Source organism: Orcinus orca, chromosome 12, assembly GCF_937001465.1.
Source record: "Orcinus orca chromosome 12, mOrcOrc1.1, whole genome shotgun sequence".
NCBI lineage: Eukaryota > Metazoa > Chordata > Mammalia > Artiodactyla > Delphinidae > Orcinus > Orcinus orca.
Genome location: NC_064570.1, coordinates 55912668 through 55934856, shown reverse-complemented (window position 1 = coordinate 55934856; position 22189 = coordinate 55912668). Strand labels below are relative to the sequence as shown.

At 36.7% G+C, this 22189-nt stretch overlaps 2 protein-coding genes across 5 annotated transcripts in view; one reads left to right on the top strand and one right to left on the bottom strand.

Annotated features, from left to right (window-relative positions):
- GRIK2 (glutamate ionotropic receptor kainate type subunit 2) overlaps window positions 1-22189 on the top strand; it is a 661376-nt gene that overhangs the window by 256209 nt on the left and 382978 nt on the right. For all 4 annotated transcript variants that reach the window (XR_007470694.1, XM_049695632.1, XM_049695633.1 and 1 more), the window contains one exon: window positions 1462-1719. Coding sequence is in view for 3 of the 4 variants with exons in the window: in XM_049695632.1 (XP_049551589.1) it covers window positions 1462-1719 (258 nt within the window). In the remaining variant the exon portion in view is untranslated. The remainder of the gene's footprint in view (window positions 1-1461; window positions 1720-22189) is intronic.
- LOC101276063 (guanine nucleotide-binding protein G(I)/G(S)/G(O) subunit gamma-5) lies at window positions 13382-13662 on the bottom strand. The gene has a single exon (XM_004264781.3). The coding sequence runs from the start codon at window positions 13649-13651 to the stop codon at window positions 13445-13447; it is 207 nt and encodes a 68-aa protein (XP_004264829.1). The 5' UTR covers window positions 13652-13662; the 3' UTR covers window positions 13382-13444.

Below are 22189 nucleotides of genomic sequence, written 5' to 3'. Positions count from 1 at the left end.
TATGTGAATTAAAACCTGTGTGAGTGAAAAACTTTAGGCTCTAACCTTTCTACTGATTTAGAATTCTAATCATTATTTTAAAAGTAAGAATCTATATATTCAAAAATTGTTTATTTATATCATATTGAATTTTTGAAGAAAGTGTAAACTTTTTTTTCCAACTAAAATTTATTTATTAAATATCTCTATGCTTAAGAATCCATCCATCACATCGTATTTTATGTGGCAAAATCTCTGAAGGAAAATATCAGAAAATTTTGCACAGTAGAATCACAAACTATTTGTGAGGGATTAAATCTGAACACCTAATTGATCCCTAAATCCCAGTAACAATTCTCCTTAGTCATATTGAAATATTTGCAGGGATATACAAACCATTGCCTCTTGGAGCAAAATTCCACTTTTGAACATTTCTTACTTCCCTTAAATTGTATCAAAATTTGTGAGAAACTTCTAAACATTTGCCCTAATTCTTCCTTTTCCAGTCAAATGAAACAAACTTTAGCCTCTTTCACAGGCCAGATCTTCAAATATTTAAAGATGAGTTTCATGTTTCCAATAACTATTGACTTTCTAGACCCGAACTTGCCAGTTGCTTTAGTGTACCTTATAGAAATTCAAGTCCCGTCACAGTCTTTCTGTTCCCGTCTGAATACCTTCTGATTTAATTATGTCTCTCTTAATTACTGTAATTATTATTGATGTGAGTAAACTTTTCTACAAGTAAATATTGGACTGGTCAAAAAGTTAGTTCAGGGTTTTTCCATACGATATTACAGAAAAACCCAAATGAACTTTTTGGCCAACCCAATATAAACTTAAAAAAAGTAATTCAGTACAATATAGAAGACTTATAGTATCCAAAAGCCAAATAAATAAAGACGATTACATACTTATCTATTTAATGACATACTTTGATGTTCTTCCTACTCAATGAGATTAATCCCTATGAAATCACCCTCTATGACTCATGTCAGGTTTTGTATGGGTGTTTGTATGCACCACTTGACCTATATCATCAGATATTTGCAGATACTTAGCTATGTGTAGCCATAGCTTTTTGGATGGGCAGTGGAAGATAAATGGCTTCTGATTAAGAATTTGAAATTGTAGAGAATGCCCAGTGAATTTGGGAAAGAACACTATTCCCTGATATGAAGTATTCTTCCAAAATGAACACTCTCCCCTTTAATCCTAGAATATTCCCCCTCTTTCTCCTTCCTCCTCTCCTCCCTTGACATTATTTGAACATTGAGCTGTAGGTGTCTAGGTGAGTTTCCCTTGTAACAAACTGAAAATGTTTGGAGTTAGACAAAATGTAAAATCAGCTAGATGCAGATGTTATATTAAAGACAAATCTTCCTTCAAGATGATGCCTTTGGGTTAACAATAATAATGTGGTAGTATTGGCACACTGGCATCTCTCCTCTCATTATTGACAGACTTCTATCTCCTCTTCAGCCTGTGATCAGCTGTCTCTTGGGGTGGCTGCCATCTTCGGGCCTTCACACAGCTCTTCAGCAAATGCAGTGCAGTCGATCTGCAATGCTCTGGGGGTTCCCCACATCCAGACCCGCTGGAAGCACCAGGTGTCAGACAACAAAGATTCCTTCTATGTCAGTCTCTACCCAGACTTCTCTTCACTCAGCCGTGCCATTTTGGACTTGGTGCAGTTCTTCAAGTGGAAAACTGTCACAGTTGTCTATGATGACAGCACTGGTAAGAAAAATCAGTAGCCTTTGCAGCTATGCTCTAAATATAGGTAATTTTCTGAAACTTAGTCGAGATTCTTACTGTATTCTTTTTGTTTGTTTGTTTTTGTTCTTTTCTTGTTTTTTTTTTTTTTAATTAAGGGAAGGAAAACATTTGAAATGAAACATTAACACTAATTTCATACGTCCAAACAAAGAAAAAATCATACACTGTTTTTTCTATATTTGTAAAATAAGCACTTTTGTTCTAGGAAGGATGTTACTGTGAGCCATAGTATTGGATGAAGAATAGAGATAGTGTGAAATATAATATTGAAATATTCATTCAAAGAATTTTTCAGGGTAGGTTCCTAGAGTAAAGCCTCATAACTTGCTGTCACTGAAGCTTATCAAGAAATCCAGGAAAAAAAAAAAAGAAATTCAGACTTTGGCCTTAACATTTTCTATAGCTGTTTATGTGCAAAGAATGTGTGTGAAAAGTAATAACCTTTATATCTGGATAGCACGTTAAAGTACCTATTGAAATACTCTGAGTTTTTGGAACTGTTCATATGTAGATATAGCTTAGGGACTTGGAAAATAGTATTTACTAAGTTGTATTTATTTCCGTGTCTTTAGATGAATATTTGCTGGCTAGAGGTGGTCTGTGCTTTCTTGTTTTAATGTATGTTATTATTTTTATATATGAATGGTTATTTTGAGGTATCAGATAAAAACAAGTCTCAGAGAAATATAAGAACGTAAACAATAAAAATAAAGTATTAATTTCCTTGGAAGTTATATTGGTAAAGGAACTGCATACTATTTTGATTATTACTTAGTGATAAGGAATTTCACATTAAGATGTTTATCACTAGTCTAAATAGTTCTCTTTAAGTTAGAATTTTAAAATATTTTATTCTAGAACATTTCACTATACCTTTATGTTTACATTAAAATTGAAATTCATTTGAATTTAAATTCTCCCCAAATACACCAGGAGCTCACTTTGTTTATAAATGTAGTATTTAGAACTACATGCAGAAATTAGTCCCTTTGCCAATAAAATTGACCATTTGCAAATTGACAGATAGGAACTCTCCCAAGAGAACAGAGAACAGGGAGTTACAGGGTTGGAAAAATAATGTAAATAATTTGAAAAATTTTAAAACTTAGGATAAGAAAGAGTAAGTCTAAATACACATTAATAGTGTAATTTTGCATTTTTGATTTAAAAAAGTGAAATGTTTGTTAAAAATTTTAACTTTAGAAATACAGCAATAAAAGCCCTTAAAAATAACCTAAGTACCTTTGATGTGTTTTTAAGCTTAAATTAGACCTATTAAATTTATTGCATTGTTATATTCCAAATCATTACTTTTCTATCATTGGTAAAGTTCTATATGTCAAATTATGAATGGTAGGTTCTGTGTGAATGGTTTCTCTGAGGGTGTGTAATGTGATACTCCAGGGTATGCTCAGTTACAAAATGGTCCACTTATGTTTATGGATGGTCATATATAGAAATATACAAATATGAATACACATGCATGAATCCATAGTTTATTTACTTCTCCTTTCTCTTCTGATATAATTCAGGTGAATTCTGACTAAATATCACATGTCCTCATATGTATATGCACATAAACATGGTATATATACACACATATATGTTATACATATATATGTATGTTATACATGTGATATTATATATTTATTTCTTATTATCTTAAAACTCCTCATAGTAGAAAGAAATTTGGCAAATGTTCAAAATGTTTATGATATACCACATTTCCTCATTATTCTGTTTGTATGTATATGTATTTGACATTTTTACTTCACATATGTTGTTCTTGAGTGACTGAATAAAGAGATAATGGGATTTGTGATCAAGGTCACATCATAGTTTGGTGAAGTAATGTTTCATATGTAGTTGATCTTTTGCTTTGAATAATATTCTAAATATTTATATCATTGAGACAAATTTAAATAGAGAAATATTTAATTAGATGTATATACTTTTAACAGAGACTTGGCCTAAGATTACATTTATTAAAATAGTTTAAGCTAGGGCTTCCCTGGTGGCGCAGTGGTTGGGAGTCCACCTGCCGATGCAGGGGACGCGGGTTCGTGCCCCGGTCCGGGAAGATCCCACATGCCGCAGAGCGGCTGGGCCCGTGGGCCATGGCCGCTGAGCCTGCGCGTCCGGAGCCTGTGCTCCGCAACAGGAGAGGCCGCGGCGATGAGAGGCCCGCGTACCACAAAAAAAAATAGTTTAAGCTAATATTTAAAAGAAACTTCACCACTACTATCACTTGAAGGTGACATCAATACTTGGATATTCTAAAAGTCTTTGATTATTTAAATATGAATGCTAACCTAGAGTCATTACAGAATTATTCATAGAGTAAGTATGCCTTAAAAATCCTCTGAGGGGAAAAAAGCATGTTAATGCTCCATTTTATGCAATATTTAATTCAACAAACATTGATTAAGCCCCTGCTACATTCCAGGGACAGTACCAGGTGTAAGTATATGCCAGTAAAAGAAACAAACTCCAGGCCCCTCTTGAGCTTCTAGTTTCTATTTAGGGATATGTGGTTGTTCATGTTTTTAATATTATTTGTAATGAAATAATTGCATTTGTAACTGGCCTTTTAATTTACTTTTAATTTAACACACTTTTAGAACTTTGCTATTCTTGATTTTTTAGGGGATAGAACTGACTCTAAGATAGAAGATTGTCTTTGAAATGAATTCATAAATATATAGAAGTATGCTTTTCTTTTTTTTTTTTTTTTTTTGTATTTTTGGATATGTTTAAAAGTCTCAAGGTGGAATTTTTTTTTTTTTTTTTTTTTTGCGGAACGCAGGCCTCTCACTGTTGTGGCCTCTCCCGTTGCGGAGCACAGGCTCCGGACGCGCAGGCTCAGCGGCCATGACTCACGGGCCCAGCCGCTCCACGGCATGTGGGGTCTTCCCGGACCGGGGCACGAACCCGCGTCCCCTGCATCAACAGGTGGACTCTCAACCACTGAGCCACCAGGGAAGCCCTCAGGTGGAATTTTAATAACAGAACTTAACAGAGAGAATTTGTAAACTTCCCAAGTGAACAAGATGACTATTTGATCATGTGGGAGAAAATCTGATGACAGCTAGGGCTGTGAACTGAAATGGGAGAGAAATCCACCTCATACCCAGTGAGATAAACATTAATAACTTCATTATGAATTTGTGTATCTGCTGTTTACTGCATGATGCAGTATGCATTTTATATATGTTTCTTTTTTCCTTTCCAGATTTATTATGTATGCTGTTCCTCCCATTTATATTCATTTCTATTTTGTTGTGTAGTCCAGTTTGATACATGATAATTATACTTTCATCCAGTCTTCGTTCCCACCCACAAAACAGATGGGACGGTAGATGAAGTATAGTGCTGGAGTAGGAGAAATTCTTAGAACGATGTTAACAGGACCTGTTTATTTTTTATGATAATTAGCATTTGTTGTTGTCGTGGATGAATGCTTTTAAACACCCTGAAAGTCTGTTATACCTCTGAATGATGTCCAAAATGATGGAAAAGAATTGGCTTCAGAAACAAAACTGTGTTTCTGTCAGTCATTTTGGAACATATGATTCATTTTAAACATAAACTAAAAATAAGTTGGATAGCTGTCAGCTTGTAAGCAATTCCAGGATAAGTTGTGAATATTTGCTTTAAAATTCCTATGTTTCATCTTTGTTTATAGATCAGCAGTCCATTAACAAAGAACTCTGGACTGGTAAACAAAAGCCTGGGAGTCTAGGCCCAGTTTTGCTACTAAATTACTGGTACAACTTTGGAAAAGAGAAGAAGGAAATTGAAATGATTACAGAAAGCAGCTATGGTGCCCTAGGCATCGAGGTAGTTGCTATCATATAAACTATTACACTTAATCTTCAAAACAATTATATAGAAACAAAACAATTCTAGGGAAACAGGTTAACACTTCACTATCCTTGCTTCCTCCAGTAACTGGCTTTTCTGCCCGCCAGCAGCCCAAGGCAGAAACTTGAACATCTTCCTTGATTCCTACCTTTCTTCAGTCCCACAATCAAGCTCTAATGGTTGTTAATTCTACATCTCTATGAACTCTCAAATCTGTTCATTTCTTTCATGCTTTCTAACTAATTCTTAAGTCAAAATCTTTCACCTGGATTATTACTAACAGTCTCTCTACTAATCCAGTCTCCACACTGCAGTTAAAGTAATTTTTAAAAATGCAATTCTGACCCATTGTCCTATTAATAGTTTCTCTTGCTCTAAGGATAAAGTTAAAACTTTTTTGGAAGGCTTACAAGACCTGACTTCATCTAGTCCCTGTACCTCTCCAATGAAATTTGAGTCTAAATCCCTCACTTATGTCTTTCAAATTGAGCCATTAAATTTCTTTCAGGTTCCGAAAATACTGTCCAGTCCACCTGTTTCTCTCATTCTGGCCCCAACTGCTCCTCCCCACTAAGCACCCACACACATGCACGTGTGTATTTGCACACACACACATATTCATACCATCTGGCTTAGATGTCACAAAGAAAGACTGTCCTGACCCCCAGCTCCCAAGCCTGGAATAGGTCTCCCTCAACATATCCCCATAGCACTGCAGTACTCCCATGACCATCCCCTATGAGAACATTCATCACACTATGAATGACTTTTCTTGGCTGACTTTTCCACTCAATCAAATACACATCTGAATAGGATGGACCGTAAGGCTGCCCACTATTCTATCGTTGGCACCTAGGTATTACCTGGCTCATGGAAATACCTAAATAAATATTGAAGGAATGAATGCATAAAAAGGTATTATTATATCCAGTGTTTAGATGAAGAAGCTCCAATGGATTAAGTAATCTGTCAGAGGTCATTTTAGGTTAGGTAGCTCTTTAGTACTCGCCATTGAGTAAATAGATTCAACAATAATCATTTCAAAAATTTTATAAGATATCTGGAGTGAATTGTGCTTATATGTTAAGAGCAATTAAATATATTTACTCATTTACTTACTTGAACAATCATTATCAAGCATCTTCTGTGTACCAGGTGCTATGTTCAGCACAAGGGACAGTATTATAGGTAAAACTTTGTCCCCATGTGCTCAAAGTTGAGTGAGGGGGAGATAGAACATGTGAGAAGGATACTGTTATAGTGTATCAAGTGCAGAGAGAGACAAGAAAAAAATATTGTGGGAGCTTAGGAGATGAATAGAGACATGAAAAGAATTTAGGGGAGGGAAGGTTTTAAAACTGCCTGGTAAAGGCAGAGGAGAGTTTTGGAGAGGATGCCATTATCATTAAGTTATCATAAAGGACAAGTAGAAATGCTTCAACTAGAGAAGGGGCATAAGGGTGTAACACGTGAAAATGTGAGGATGCCTGAGAGCTGGTTTGTCAGGCAACGACAGGCACTTCATTACGACTGATCATCAGAAACAAGGAAACTGAGGAAGGATGAGGGAGAATGTATAAAAGGCCAACGTAGGAGAAATAAAAAAGAGCTTTTTACTAGCTCCTTTGCCCTGGAATCTGCATGTTACAGCAGTACCAGTCATGTTTGCATGATGTGAACCTGCTTTCCAGACCACCGTTGAGTGCCTCAGGGATGGACATACACCCATTCAGTTCCTTTCCTAGGAAATCAAAAAAGAATATAGAGAGAGGGATATCCACTGACTGGACTATGGGTTGAAATCCTGGCTCTGTTGTGTAATTTTCAGCAAGTTGTTTGACTTTAAAAACTTGAGTTGACACATTTGTAAATTGAAGATAATGTATATACATCAGGGGATTGTTGTCATGATGAGTGAGATATGCAGAGTGCCTCATGGTGCCCACATAGTAGGAGCTTAAAACTCTCAATAATAGAAATGGCATGTGCTATGTGCCATTTATTCCTTACTATACTCTAAGAAAAAGGAATCGTTATTGGTCCCACTTTTTAAAATATGAGACTATTTAGATGCAGAGAGTTGAGATAATTTGCCCAAGCTTTCATAGCAAGTAGATGGAAAGTCTGGGTTTTGACCCAAGGCAGTAAACTGCAGAAACCACTTTGTTAAATACCATGATATAATGGTAGTTATTGTGTTTTGATTTGGTTCATTTTGTTGCCATTATTTTACTTTAAGAACAGGAATGACGCAATCAGAACGATTTTGGTAAAGGTTCTCTGACACCAGTGTGGAGAATGCATTGAGGCTATTGAGATACGGTAAGGAATAGGACAAGACCAGAAGCAAGAGAATTTCTGAATTAATCAAGTTGAAAACAAGATAATAGTCTCAATTAAAGAGGTTTTGATAGAATGATTTTGAAGCAGAGAATTCTAGGAAGATTTAGGAGATACAAATTGTAGGACTTAGTAAGTAAATAAGTGGAGAAGTGATGGAGACAGAGACAGTAAGGATGACCTCTATGTTTCTGGTCTGGGTTACTCATCAATGGCACATTTACTAAAAAGGAAAACAAGAAAAAGAAATGTGGGAAAGGGTATAATAAATCTGGTTCTTAACACATTAATCTTGAAGCACCCCAGAATCATCCAGTGGTGTTGGAGGTGGAAATCCATCTTGAAAAGTAGGAATTTAGTATGGGCATATAATGCTCCCAGTGGCATTTTTCTCTGTTCTCCATTTGGACTCCTTTGTGATATGAGGAAGTGAAGACAATTGACAAAAAACTAGGTCATGGTAGGTCAAGAAAAGTCAGAGTTATGCTAGTGAGTAGGCAGTCGTGGAGATGAATATAGACATGATAAGAATTTAAGGAAGAGAATGTAAATTTTTTTTTAATTAATGAAGCAAAATCAGTATTTTCTTTTAGATATTAATATTTAACAAACTTAGCTTTGATTAATTTCCATGGTACGAAAAAGAAAAAAAGGCCAGGGCCTTTATCCTAAGCAAAAGCAGAAATGATTTCTTTACTAACTTCATTAACTTGAATGAATTCTATTTATAGACTATGTTCTAGATACATCTGTGTGTGCTTTTGGAGTTAGTAAGAGTAAAAAATTATTTTATTTTATTTTGTACCTATATTTAAATAGGATAACTAAAATAATTCAATAGAAGTTGATGTGAAAAATATATTTCTAGAAGATACTAACTTTTGAATAATATAACAACTTTTGTGTTATAAAACATATAACCAAATAATTTTAATTTTATTTAAAGGAGTGGGGTAATTTGGATCTAAGATGATTATATGTTATATGTTCTAAGTGCAAAGCTTCAAGTTCTCTAATCCCAAGTGGAAATAGCTTCAAGTTCTCTAATTCCAAGTGGAAATACAATTAGCAATTATGAGTTAAACCTAATTATTAGGATATATTTGATTACATAGCTTGGTGTATTAGTGTTTCCACCATGTTGGTTTTGCATGGACATAGGTTCTTTATTTCCATTTAAGCAAGCCTCAAAATTATTTGTAATATTATTACTTAAATTTTGATTACTCGACAGTATTTTTAAACATATTCATAGAACTAATTATTTCTCTAAGTTTTAAAATCTTTAAAATATTGCCAACCCTAAAAGACAAAAATAAAATTTTTAATCCACAACAATCATACAATTTGTATTTCTGCAGATAGTGAAATAAATACATATGTAAAGAAATAGAAGAAGCAGGACTTGTACCAGACTTCAATGATCAGTAGTATTTGCCTTTGTTGGGAAAGAAAAAAATCATAAAGTGAGAATAATTCCCTGGTGATGACCAAACACTGCCAGTTTTCTATATTTAAATCTGGAACATATTGGCGTGAGCATTCTGGTAACTACTTTTCCCTTAGCCTTTTCCTGGTCTTCTCTGTCTCCTCTATGCAGTGTAGGGGAACGATAGTACTTAAATTATCTCTCTGATGCTCTTGACAATTTTGACTACTCCCTTCTTCAGTGAAAGACTAAAACTCTCCTTGTTTGGCCTCTGTGCCATCATTCTCTCCTTGTCGTGTCCTTTTCAGCCATTTTCTCCCCTTCTCATACTCTTAAACTCTTTTTTCTTTCTCTGTTCCTTAAAAGCTGATGCTGTTCAGGTTTTATTCCCAGGCTTCTTGTTTTCTACTTGTTTACCTCACTGTCCCTAAAGTCTTCCATCTGACTCATGCCTTTCTCTGCCTGTATGTTGTAGACTCACTGCTGGACATCTTCAGTTGCTTCTAGCAAGTGACAGACTCAGAGATTCAGCCACGCATTGATCATCTTTATTTGGATGTCCCACAGGCACATCTCACCCAGCATAACAAAAGCCAAACTCATCACCTTTATTCCAAAACTTGCTTTTTCTCCTAGCTTTCCCTCTTTATCCAGTTGCCCAGCCAGATTCCTAGTGGTCATTCTAGATTCTTGTCTTTCTCTCTTCCCTCATTTCCAACTGATCGCTTAATACTTCTCATTTTTATCTCACATTTCTCAAATTTACTTCTGTCCTCCATCCCTACCATCTGTTTTAGTTAACATCTTTATCGTAAACCACCTAGACCATGTTCTGCCCTCTACCCTATTTAAGTTCATGTCTCTGATGCAGACAAGATGGTGTTTTTAGAAATGACAGTGTGGTGATGTCATGCCCAGGCTTAAAGCTGTTTGGCGGTTCCTCAGTTCTTGGAAGAATGAGTTCTAGTTCTTCAGCATGACACATGCAGCCTTCATCATTGGCACTCCCGTGCCCCTTTGATTTTATTTCCCTGGTATTTCCTCTCTCAATATTTATGCTACAGCTTTCCTTGAATAATTGTAGTTCTTCATTACCAATCATGCTCTGCTATCTCAAGTTTCTTTGCTGTGCACAATTTGTTCTCTCAGCTTGTTATGCCCTTCTCATTTGGTGATCTGTTCACCACCTTCAGATGTACCTTAAAATATTCTTACAAAGTAAACTTGTGAAGTAACCTTCCCTGACTTCTACCTGTATGAGTTGGTATTTCTATTCTTTGTATGCTGCAAGAGTTTGGTTGATAAAATAGTTCATCATCAATTTTATAGTACAATTTTCAGCATGCTCACATGACCCATTTAGCAGAGGTGATGATTTCCTGAACCTAAGAGCTCTAAATATTTTATAATTAATTCCTCCATTTATTTGCTTCTTCCTTTTTTTTTTTAATAACTTATTTCTTTATTTAGTTCACAAGTAATTATCAAACATTTACTATGTGTCATCGCTGTTCTAGGTACTGGAAGTACAAGAGTGAACAAAACAGACAAAAATTCTTTGCCTTGTGGAGTTTGCATTCTAGTGTAGAGTGATAAACAATAACAAAATAAATATGTATATATATATAGCATCAAATGTGATAAGTGTTATGGAGAGAAATAAAGCAAGGGAGGCATATAAGGAGTACAAGGAGGGAGTACTGCAATATTAAGTTGGATTGTTATTAGAAGAGACCTTATTTAGAAGGCGAAATTTGAGCTAGGACTTGAATGAGCTGAGGAAATATGTCATGGGAGTTCTGAAGGAAGAGTATTTCAGATAAAAAGCAAGAAGGTAAAAAATAACCAAGGGAGAAAGAGATAAAGAATTCTAAGTAAGGCAGTTTTTTTTGGTTTGTTTTAGTTTGGAGAAGGATTTTTTAAGAAACTGAAAATTGAAGGAGATTTTTGTGACATCTGTCATTTTTTTATATGTGTATATGTGTTTATGTATATATGTACATATATGGTTATATATGTATATGTTCCATTACTTCGTTGCAATAGTAATGTCATTTCTTTAAAAATAACTCAGTGTAGAGACTTTTCCACATAGAGACTCATTTTTATATGAATTACTTAGTAGTGATTATGGTCCATAGCATTCACCCATAAAATAGTGATAGGATTCATTTTTAACTGAGACAAGACTTCAGGGAAAGAAGAAAAGAAATAAATCTAACATATATTCATTTCTGCAAGATGTAATAGATCATTTATTGGATACTTGATTAAAAATAAATTGGTTCAGTATCAGAAACACTTTTTAAAAAATTGAGATCCTGAGTGTATTAAAACCTAGGTTAGATACTCATCATACATCGGGTGAACATGACTGCCTTCTAAAACAGTTTTCTGTTTCCTACTGAACATTGTAAATAAATGTTTATCTTGCTTTAATATAAGGTATGTAAACTATATTTGGGGACAGAGTCCTCTAGACGCAAACATTTAGAGAAAGCAAGAAAGAGTTAACACCCAAATTCTAGACAGGCTAATTGTACATCATTATTTCAGAATTTTTCCAATTTGGAGGTGGTACAGTGTCTACTCTTCATATTTCAGTGATTCAAAAAGAAGCTCAAGAAATGAATTTTTTTGCATAAATACATTAAACATGTATTAAATCTATCCTTGGCTAGTAAACGCTAATGACGATACAAAGCCTAATAGACACCTCTCCTTGCCTTCTTATAATAACCAAAGACATTATTTTACTTGTCATAAATATTTGCATTTCTGTAAATTCAATCATCTTCCATTTGATAAAACAAAGTTAATTATATAACAGGTATTAAAATTAAAATCCAAAGCACTGGTTCTTAAATTTAATTGATATCAGATAATGGGATTTCCTGGGCTACTGTTAAAACTAGAGATTTCTAGGCCAGCTCCTATTACTCAGTAGCTCTGTGTTTATACTCAGGGACTTGCAGTTGGAAAAGGAAACATAGCTAATTGTGATATGCATTACTAATGTTTACCAGTATGTGGTTATCTCTACTTCCAGACCTCAGGAGATTGAAGGTCCTTAATTTTTTTTTTTTTTTTTTTTTTTGCGGTACACGGGCCTCTCTCTGTTGTGGCCTCTCCCGTTGCGGAGCACAGGCTCCGGACGCGCAGGCTCAGCGGCCATGGCTCACGGGCCCAGCCGCTCCGCGGCATGTGGGACCTTCCGGACCGGGGCACGAACCCGCGTCCCCTGCATCGGCAGTCGGACTCGCAACCACTGCGCCACCAGGGAAGCCCGGTCCTTAATCCTTGAATTTTAGTGTGACCACGTGGACTGCTTTAGTTGGTGAAATGTGAGCAGTAGTGTTGCTCGTTTCTGGATGGAAGCACTTAATTGCACGTCACATAATTCTCCAGCTTACTCATTCCTTGCCATACCAATTGTGCTTATAAGTTTGAAGTATCCCAAAATGCTGACCCAAAATATCAAAGAGAGCTGCCTTGAGAAATTACTTAGATCTACAGCAGACTTTGCTTTTATGCGACATAAAATCTTGTTCTGTTAAATTGCTATGATTTGGGAGATGATTTTTCCTATAAAAGCATAACCTAGTCTAGTAGTTCTCAAACTTTAGTGTGCATTAAAATCATTAGGTAAACGTATTAAAACACTGCCTGCTGGCTTTACTCCCAGTGTCTGATTTAGTACATGTGGGATGTGGCCTGAGAGTTTTTTTCTAATAAGTTAGCAAGGGATCATGATGCTGCTTGTCTAGTGACAACACTTTGAGAAACATTGATACATTAAATTTTTTTAACATCTTTTTTATTTTTTATACTAAGTATTTTATTGTATGCTGCCACCAGTGTATATAAAATAATTACCCTTGTGAAACAGAAATTCATGAATATTCAGAGAGGTAGACTGACAAAAGTAGAAGTTCGTATAGTATGGCACATGTTATAGAGACAGGCTTTTGTACAGCCTTCAGATTTAGCTTTCCTTTGAATATTCACCGGTTTATGAAAAGTGGTTTAAAAACCTTGCAAAGATTCATGTTACTACAAAAAGGAACAGACTTTCTGAGGTCTGAAGGGATTTGTACTTGAAGATACTCCAGTCAGCAGGGGGTCATGTTGAGCATTCTGCAGACAGAATTGTTTCAGATCTGCAGCTGCCTGGGAAACCTTCACGCGGTTGAGCCCAGCCTCCAGCCGGAGTTGTTGAACCACTTTCTTCATAGCGGCGACGCTGGAGGAACCAGACATGGCGTACGCGAGAGCTCTTTTTTTAACATCTTTATTGGAGTATAATTGCTTTACAATGGTGTGTTAGTTTCTGCTTTATAACAAAGTGAATCAGCTATACATATACATATATCCACATATCTCCTCTCTCTTGTGTCTCCCTCCCACCCTCCCTAACCCACCCCCTCTAGGTGGTCACAAAGCACCGAGCTGACCTCCCTGTGCTATGTGGCTGCTTCCCACTAGGTATCTATTTCACATTTCGTAGTGTATATATGTCCATGCCACTCTCTCACTTGATCGCAGCTTATCCTTCCACCTCCCCATGTCCTCAAGTCCATTTTCTATCTATACGTCTTTATTCCTGTCCTGCCCCTAGGTTCTTCAGAACCATTTTTTTTTTTTTAAAGATTCCATATATATGTGTTAGCATACAGTATTTGTTTTTCTCTTTCTGACTGACTTCACTCTGTATGACAGACACTAGGTCCATTCACCTCACGACAAGTAACTCAATTTTTTCTTTTTATGGCTGAGTAATATTCCCCTGTATATATGTGTCACATATTCTTTATCCGTTCCTCTGTCGATGGACACTTAGGTTGCTTCCATGTCCTGGCTATTGTAAATAGAGCTGTGATGAACATTGTGGTTCACCTGTCTTTTTGAATTATGGTTTTCTCAGGTTATATGCCCTGTAGTGGGTTTGCTGGGTCATATGGTAGTTCTATTTTTAGTTTTTTAAGGAACCTACGTACAGTTCTCTATAGTGGCTGTATCAATTTACATTCCCACCAACAGTGCAAGAGGGTTCACGTTTCTCCACACTCTCTCCAGCATTTATTGTTTGTAGATTTTTTGATGATGACCATTCTCACTGTTGTGAGATGATACCTCATTATAGTGTGGATTTGCATTTCTCTAATGATTAGTGATGTTGAGCATCCTTTCATGTGTTTGTTGGCAATCTATATATCTTCTTTGAAGAAATGTCTATTTAGATTTTCTGCCCATTTTTGGATTGGGTTGTTTGTTTTTATGATATTGAGCTGCATGAGATGCTTGTATATTTTGGAGATTAATCCTTTGTCAGTTGCTTCATTTGCAAATATTTTCTCCCATTCTGAGGGCTGTCTTTTCATCTTGTTTATGGTTTCCTTTGCTGTGCAAAAGCTTTGACGTTTCATTAGGTCCCATTTGTTTATTTTTGTTTTTATTCCCTTTCTCTAGGAGGTGGGTCAAAAAGGATCTTGCTGTGATTTAGGTCATAGAGTGTTCTGCCTATGTTTTCCTCTAAGAGTTTTATAGTGTCTGGCCTTACATTTAGGTCTTTAATCCATTTTGAGTTTATTTTTGTGTATGGTGTTAGGGAGTGCTCTACTTTCATTCTTTTACATGTAGCTGTCCGGTTATCCCAGCACCACTTATTGAAGAGGCGGTCTTTTCTCCATTGTATTCTTGCCCCCTTTATCAAAAATAAGGTGACAATATGTGTGTGGTTTTACCTCTGGGCTTTCTATCCTGTTCCATTGATCTATATTTCTGTTTGTGTGCCAGTACCATACTGTCTTGATTACTGTAGATTTGCAGTATAGTCTGAAGTCTGGGAGCCTGATTCGGTCCAGCTCCGTTTTTCTTTCTCAAGATTGCTTAGGCTATTCAGGGTCTTTTGTGTTTCCATACAAATTGTGAATTTTTTGGTACTAGTTCTGTGAAAAATGCCATTGGTAGTTTGATAGGGATTGCATTGAATCTGTAGATAGCTTTGGGTCGTATCATTACTTTCACAATGTTGCTTCTTCCAATCCAAAAACATGGTATATCTCTCCATCTGTTTGTATCTCCTTTAATTTCTTTCATCAGTGTCTTATAGATTTCTGCATACAGGTCTTTTGCATCCTTAGGTAGGTTTATTCCTAGGTGTTTTATTCTTTTTGTTGCAGTGCTAAATGGGAGTTTTTCCTTAATTTCTCGTTCATATTTTTCATCATTAGTGTATAGGAATGCAAGAGATTTCTGTGCATTAGTTTTGTATCCTGCTACTTTACCAAGTTCATTGATTAGCTCTAGTAGTTTTCTGGTAGAATCTTTAGGATTTTCTATGTATAGTATCATGTCATCTGCAAACAGTGACAGCTTTATTTCTTCCTTTCCGATTTGGATTCCTTTTATTTCTTTTTCTTCTCTGATTGCTGTGGCTAAATCTTCCCACACTATGTTAAATACTAGTGATGATAGTGGACAACCTTGTCTTGTTCCTGATCTTAGAGGAAATGGTTTCAGTTTTTCACCTTTGAGAATGATGTTGGCTGTGGGTTTGTCTTATATGGCCTTTAGTATGTTGAGGTAAGTTCCCTCTATGCCTACTTTCTGGAGGGTTTTTATCATAAATGGGTGTTGAATTTTGTCAAAAGTTTTTCTGCCTCTATTGTGATGATCGTATGGTTTTTCCCCTTCAATTTGTTAATATGGTTTATCACATTGATTGATTTGTATATATTGAAGAATCCTTGCATTCCTGGGATAAACCCCACTATCATGGTATATGATCCTTTTAATGTGCTGATGGATTCTGTTTGCTGGTATTTTGTTGAGGAGTTTTGCATCTATGTTAATCAGTGATATTGGCCTGTAGTTTTCTTTCTTTGTGACATCTTTGTCTGGTTTTGGTATCAGGGTGATGGTGGCCTTGTAGAATGAGTTTGGGAGTGTTCCTCCCTCTACTATATTTTGGAGTTTGAGAGGGATAGGTGTTAGCTCTTCTCTAAATGTTTCATAGAATTCTCCTGTAAAGGCATCTGGTCCTGGTCTTCTGTTTGTTGGAAGATTTTTAATCACAGTCACAATTTCAGTGCTTGTGATTGGTCTGTTTATTTCTTTCTGGTTCAGTCTAGGAAGGTTGTGCTTTTCTAAGAATGTGTCCATTTCTTCCAGGTTGTCTATTTTATTGACATAGAGTTGCTTGTAGTAATCTCTCATGATCCTTTGTATTTCTGCAGTGTCAGTTGTTACTTCTTTTTCATTTCTAATTCTATTGATTTGAGTCCTCTCCCTTTTTTTCTTGATTTATCTGGCTAATAATTTATCAATTTTGTTTATCTCCTCAAAGAACCGGCTTTTAGCTTTATTGATCTTTGCTATTGTTTCCTTCATTTATTTCTGATCTGATCTTTATGATTTCTTTCCTTCTGCTAACTTTGGGATTTTTTGGTTCTTGTTTCTCTAATTGCTTTAGGTGTAAGGTTAGGTTGTTTATTTGAGATGTTTCTTGAGGTAGGATTGTATTTTTATAAACTTCCCCCTTAGAACTGCTTTTCCTGCATCCCATAGGTTTTGGGTCATCGTGTTTTCATTATCATTTGTTTCTAGGTATTTTTTGATTTCCACTTTGATTTCTTCAGTGATCTCTTGGTTATTAAGTAGTGTATTGTTCAGCCTCCATGTGTTCGTATTTTTTACAGAATTTTTCCTGTAATTGATATCTAGTCCCATAGGTTGAGGTCAGAAAATATGCTTGATTCGATTTCAATTTTCTTAAATTTACCAAGCCTTGATTTGTATCTTGATTTGACCCAAGATACGATCTATCCTGGAGGATGTTCCATGAGCACTTGAGAAGAAAGTATATTCTGTTGTTTTGGGATGGAATATCTATAAATATCAATTAAGTCCATCTTGTTTAATGTATCATTTAAAGCTGTGTTTCCTTATTTATTTTCATTTTGGATGATCTGTCCATTGGTGAAAGTGGGGTGTTAAAGTCCCCTACTATGATTGTGTTATTGTCGATTTCCCATTTTATGGCTGTTAGCATTTGCCTTATGTACTGAGGTGCTCCTGTGTTGGGTGCATAAATATTTACAGTTGTTATATCTTCTTCTTGGATTGATCCCTTGATCGTTATGTAGTGTCCTTCGTTGTCTCTTGTAATAGTCTATTTTAAAGTCTATTTTGTGTGATATAAGAATTGCTACTCCAGCTTTCTTTTGATTTCCATTTGCATGGAATATCTTTTTCCATCTCCTCATTTTCAGGAGATGTGTCCCTAGGTCTGAAGTGGGTCTCTTGTAGACAGCATATATATGGGTCTTGTTTTTGTATCCATTTATCCAGTCTGTGTCTTTTGCTTGGAGCATTTAATCCATTTACATTTAAGGTAATTATCGATACATATGTTCCTGTTACCATTTTCTTAATTGTTTTGAGTTTGTTTTTGTAGGTCTTTTCCTTCGCTTGTGTCTCCTGCCTAGAGAAATTCCTTTAGCATTTGTTGTAAAACTGGTTTGGTGGTGCTGAACTCTCTCAGCTTTTGCTTGTCTGTAAAGGTTTTAATTTCTCCATCAAATCTGAATGAGATCCTCGCTGGGTGGAGTAGTCTTTTTTGTAGGTTTTTCTCCTTCATCACTTTAAATATGTCCTGCCAGTCCCTTCTGGCTTGCAGAGTTTCTGCTGAACGATCAGCTGTTAACCTTATGGGGATTCCCTTGTATGTTATTTGTTGTTTTCCCCTTTCTGCTTTTAATATTTTTTCTTTGTATTTAATTTTTGATAATTTATTAATATGTGCCTTGGCGTGTTTCTCCTTGGATTTATCCTGTATGGGACTCACTGCACTTCCTAGACTTTCTTGACTATTTCCTTTCCCTTATTAGGGAAGTTTTCAACTATAATATCTTCAGATATTTTCTCAGTCCCTTTCTTCTTCTGGGACCCCTATAATAATTCGAATGTTGGTGCGTTTAATGTTGTCCCAGAGGTCTCTAAGACTGCCCTCAATTCTTTTCATTCTGTTTTCTTTTTTCTGCTCTGCGGTAGTTATTTCCACTATTTTATCTTCCAGGTCACTTATCCGTTCTTCTGTGTCAGTTATTCTGCTATTGATTCCTTGTAGAGAATTTTTAATTTCATTTATTGTGTTTTCATCATTGTTTGTTTGCTCTTTAGTTCTTCTAGGTTCTTGTTAAACCTTTCTTGTATTTTCTGCATTCTATTTCCAAGATCTTGGATCATCTTTACTATCATTACTCTGAATTCTTTTTCAGGTAGACTGCTTATTGCCTCTTCATTTGTTTGGTCTGGTGGGTTTTTACCTTGCTCCTTCATCTGCTGTGTGTTTCTCTGACTTCTCATTTTGCTTAATTTACTGTGTTTGGGGTCTCTTTTTTGCAGGCTGCCTGTTTGTAGTTCCCTTTGTTTTTTGTGTCTGCCTCCAGTGGCTAAGGTTGTTTCAGTGCATTGTGTAGGCTTCCTGTTGGAGGGGACTAGTGCCTGTGTTCTGTTGGATGAGTTTGGATCTTGTCTTTCTGGTGGGCCGGACCGCATCTGGTGGTGTGTCTTGGGGTGTCTGTGACCTTTTTATGATTTTAGGCAGCCTCTCTGCTAATGGGTGGGGTCGTGTTTCTGTCTTCTAGGTGTTTGGCTTAGGGTGTGCAGCACTGTAGCTTGCTGGTCATTGAGTGGAGCTGGGTCTTAGCATTGAGATGGAGATCTCTGGGAGAGCTTTCACCGTTTAATACTATGTGGAGCCAGGAAGTCTGTGGTGGACCAATGTCCTGAACTCAGCTCTCCCACCTCAGAGGCACAGGCCTGACACCCGTTGGGAGCACCGAGACCCTGTCAGGCACACGGCTCAGAATAAAAGGGAGAAAAAAGGAAAGAAAAAAATTAAATCAAATCAAATAAAGTTATTAAAATACAAAATGAAAAAATATTAAAAATAAAAAGTAATAAAAAAAGAAAAAAAAAAGGAAGGAAGAGAGCAACCAAACCAAAAAACAAATCCACCAATATTAACAAGCACTAAAAACTATACTAAAATAAATCAATAAATAAAAACGGACAGAGAGAAGCCTAGGACAAATGGTAAAATCAAAGCCATACAGATAAAATCACACAAAGAAGCATATACATACATACTCAGAAAAAGAGAAAAAGGAAAAAAAATATATATATATATAAAAGAGCAACAAAGTCAATAAGCAAATATACCAATGATAATAAACTCTAAATACTAAACTAAGATAAACGTAAAACCAGAAACACATTAGATGCAGAAAGCAAACCCCAAGTCTACAGTTGCTTCCAAAGTCCACCACCTCAATTTTGGGATGATTTTTGCCTATTCAGGTGTTCCAGAGTTGCAGGGTACATCAAATTGATTGTGGAGATTTAATCCGCTGCTTCTGAGGCTGCTAGGAGAAGTTTCCCTTTCTCTTCTTTTTGCGCGCAGCTCCTGGGATTCAGCTTTGGATTTGGCCCTGCCTCTGCGTGTAGGTTGCCTGAGGGTGTATGTTCCCTCCCAGACAGGACGGGGTTAAAGTAGCAGCTAATTAGGGAGCTCTGGCTCTCTCAGGCCGGGGGTGAGGGGTTGGGGGGGAGGGAGGGGTATGGAATGTGGGACGCGCCTGCGGCGGCAGAGGCCAACATGACATTGCAACAGCCTGAGGTGCGCCGTGTGTTCTCCCAGGGAAGTTATCCCTGGATCACGGGACCCTGGCAGTAGCAGGCTGCACAGGCTCCTGGGAGGGGAGGGGTGGATAGTGACCTGTGCTTGCACACAGGTTCTTAGTGGCTGCTGCCTGAAGCTTAGTGTTTCATGCCCGTCTCTGGTGTCTGCACTGATAGCCGCGGCTCACACCTGTCTCTAGAGCTCGTTTAGGCGATGCTCTGAATCCCCGCTCCTCGCGCACCCGGAACAATGGTCTCTTGTCTCTTAGGCAGTTCCAGACTTTTTCCCGGACTCCCTGCCAGGTATCTGTGGCGTACTAGCCCCCTTCAGACTGTGTTCATGCCGCCAACCCCAGTCCTCTTCCTGGGATCTGAACTCCGAAGCCGGAGCCTCAGCTCCCAGCCCTCACTCGTCCTGACAGGTGAGCAGACAAGCCTCTTGGGCTGGTGAGTGCTGGTTAGCACCGATCTTCTGTGCCGGAATCTGTCCACTTTGCCCTCTGCACCCCTGTTGTTGCGGTCTCCTCTGTGGCTCTGAAGCTTCCCCCTGCCACCCCCATCTCCACCAGTGAAGGGGCTTCCTAGTGTGTGGAAACTTTTCCTCCTTCACAGCTCCCTCCCAGATGTGCAGGTTCCATCCCTATTCTTTTGTCTCTGTTTTTTCTTTCTTCTTTTGCCCTACCCCGGTACATGGAAAGTTTCTTGCCTTTTGGGAAGTCTGAGGGATTCTGCCAGCATTCAGTAGGTGTTCTGTAGGAGTTGTTCCACATGTAGATGTATTTCTGATGTATCTGTGGGGAGGAAGGTGAGCTCCATGTCTTACTCTTCTGCCATATTGAAGGTCTTTCCTGATATATCTAATTTTGACTAACTTTAAGAAGCACTGGGCTTCCCTGGTGGTGCAGTGGTTGGGAGTCTGCCTGCCGATGCAGGGGACATGGGTTCATGCCCCAGTCCGGGAAGATCCCACATGCTGCGGAGCGGCTGGGCCCATGAGCCATGGCCGCTGAGCTTGCGCGTCCGGAGGCTGTGCTCCGCAACGGGAGAGGCCACAAGAGTGAGAGGCCCGTGTACCACAAAAAAAAAAAAAAAAAAAAAAAAAAAGAACCACTGATCCATCTAATCTTGAATAATATGCAAATTATCATATTTTGAAAAAAATTGATAAATTTGTCAGATATAATAAAGGCATAATTTCATAGATGAAAACATTTTAAAATTTTAAATAAAACTGGAATGGTTTGTAGTGATTAAATACTGATAAAATTATGTAGCACTTATTAAAAATATATATTCATTGTGTAAACTTCCACATTGAGTAGTTTTAATTCAGCTAAATATTTTTGTCCTTAGAGTATTTTAAACAGCTTTGAATTAGTTGTAATACATAGGAAGAACATTGTAACAGAAATATAATAAAAATTGTCAAGTGTAAATTAATATGATTTAGAATAATCTAGCACTGATATAATGTTTTATAATAACTATTTCAGCAAATTTACAAATAGTTTTACTTTTTAATTGAACTTAAAAGAATTTTGCAAAAAGTGATAATTGCATGACTGATGAGTTTGATTTGTCAATCATTTTAAAAAATCTCCCCTTCCATTTTCACAATGAACTTTTATGCTGTTATCCAATTGAAATAATTGGGTTGACATTAAAGAAAGAAAAGTAAGTCAGCACTTGAAAGCTTAACACTAACTTGTTAATTACCCTATTAATTACACAATGAGAAATGACAAGCTGTAATTCCCTTTTCTGAAGTGTGGCTGAAGGTCAGAGAGCTCTTATTGGCATATTGTGAGACCAAAGGAAATGATATAAATTTTTTCTTTTAAATACCATCAGCTGGTATTGGAAACATTGGAAACTCAGCCAAGGAACTAGATCAATGTTTTAAGCATAATCTTTAATATTCAGTTTTCATCTATTCTTAAAGAGTACCTATTATATATTAAGAAGTAACTCGGTGTTCAATAGCAGAAAAACAAACAATTCAATTAAAGAATGGTCAGAGGATCTGAATAGAAGACATACAAATGCCCAACAGTTACATGAAAATATGCTCAACATCACTAATCATCAGGGAAATGAAAATCAAAATCACAG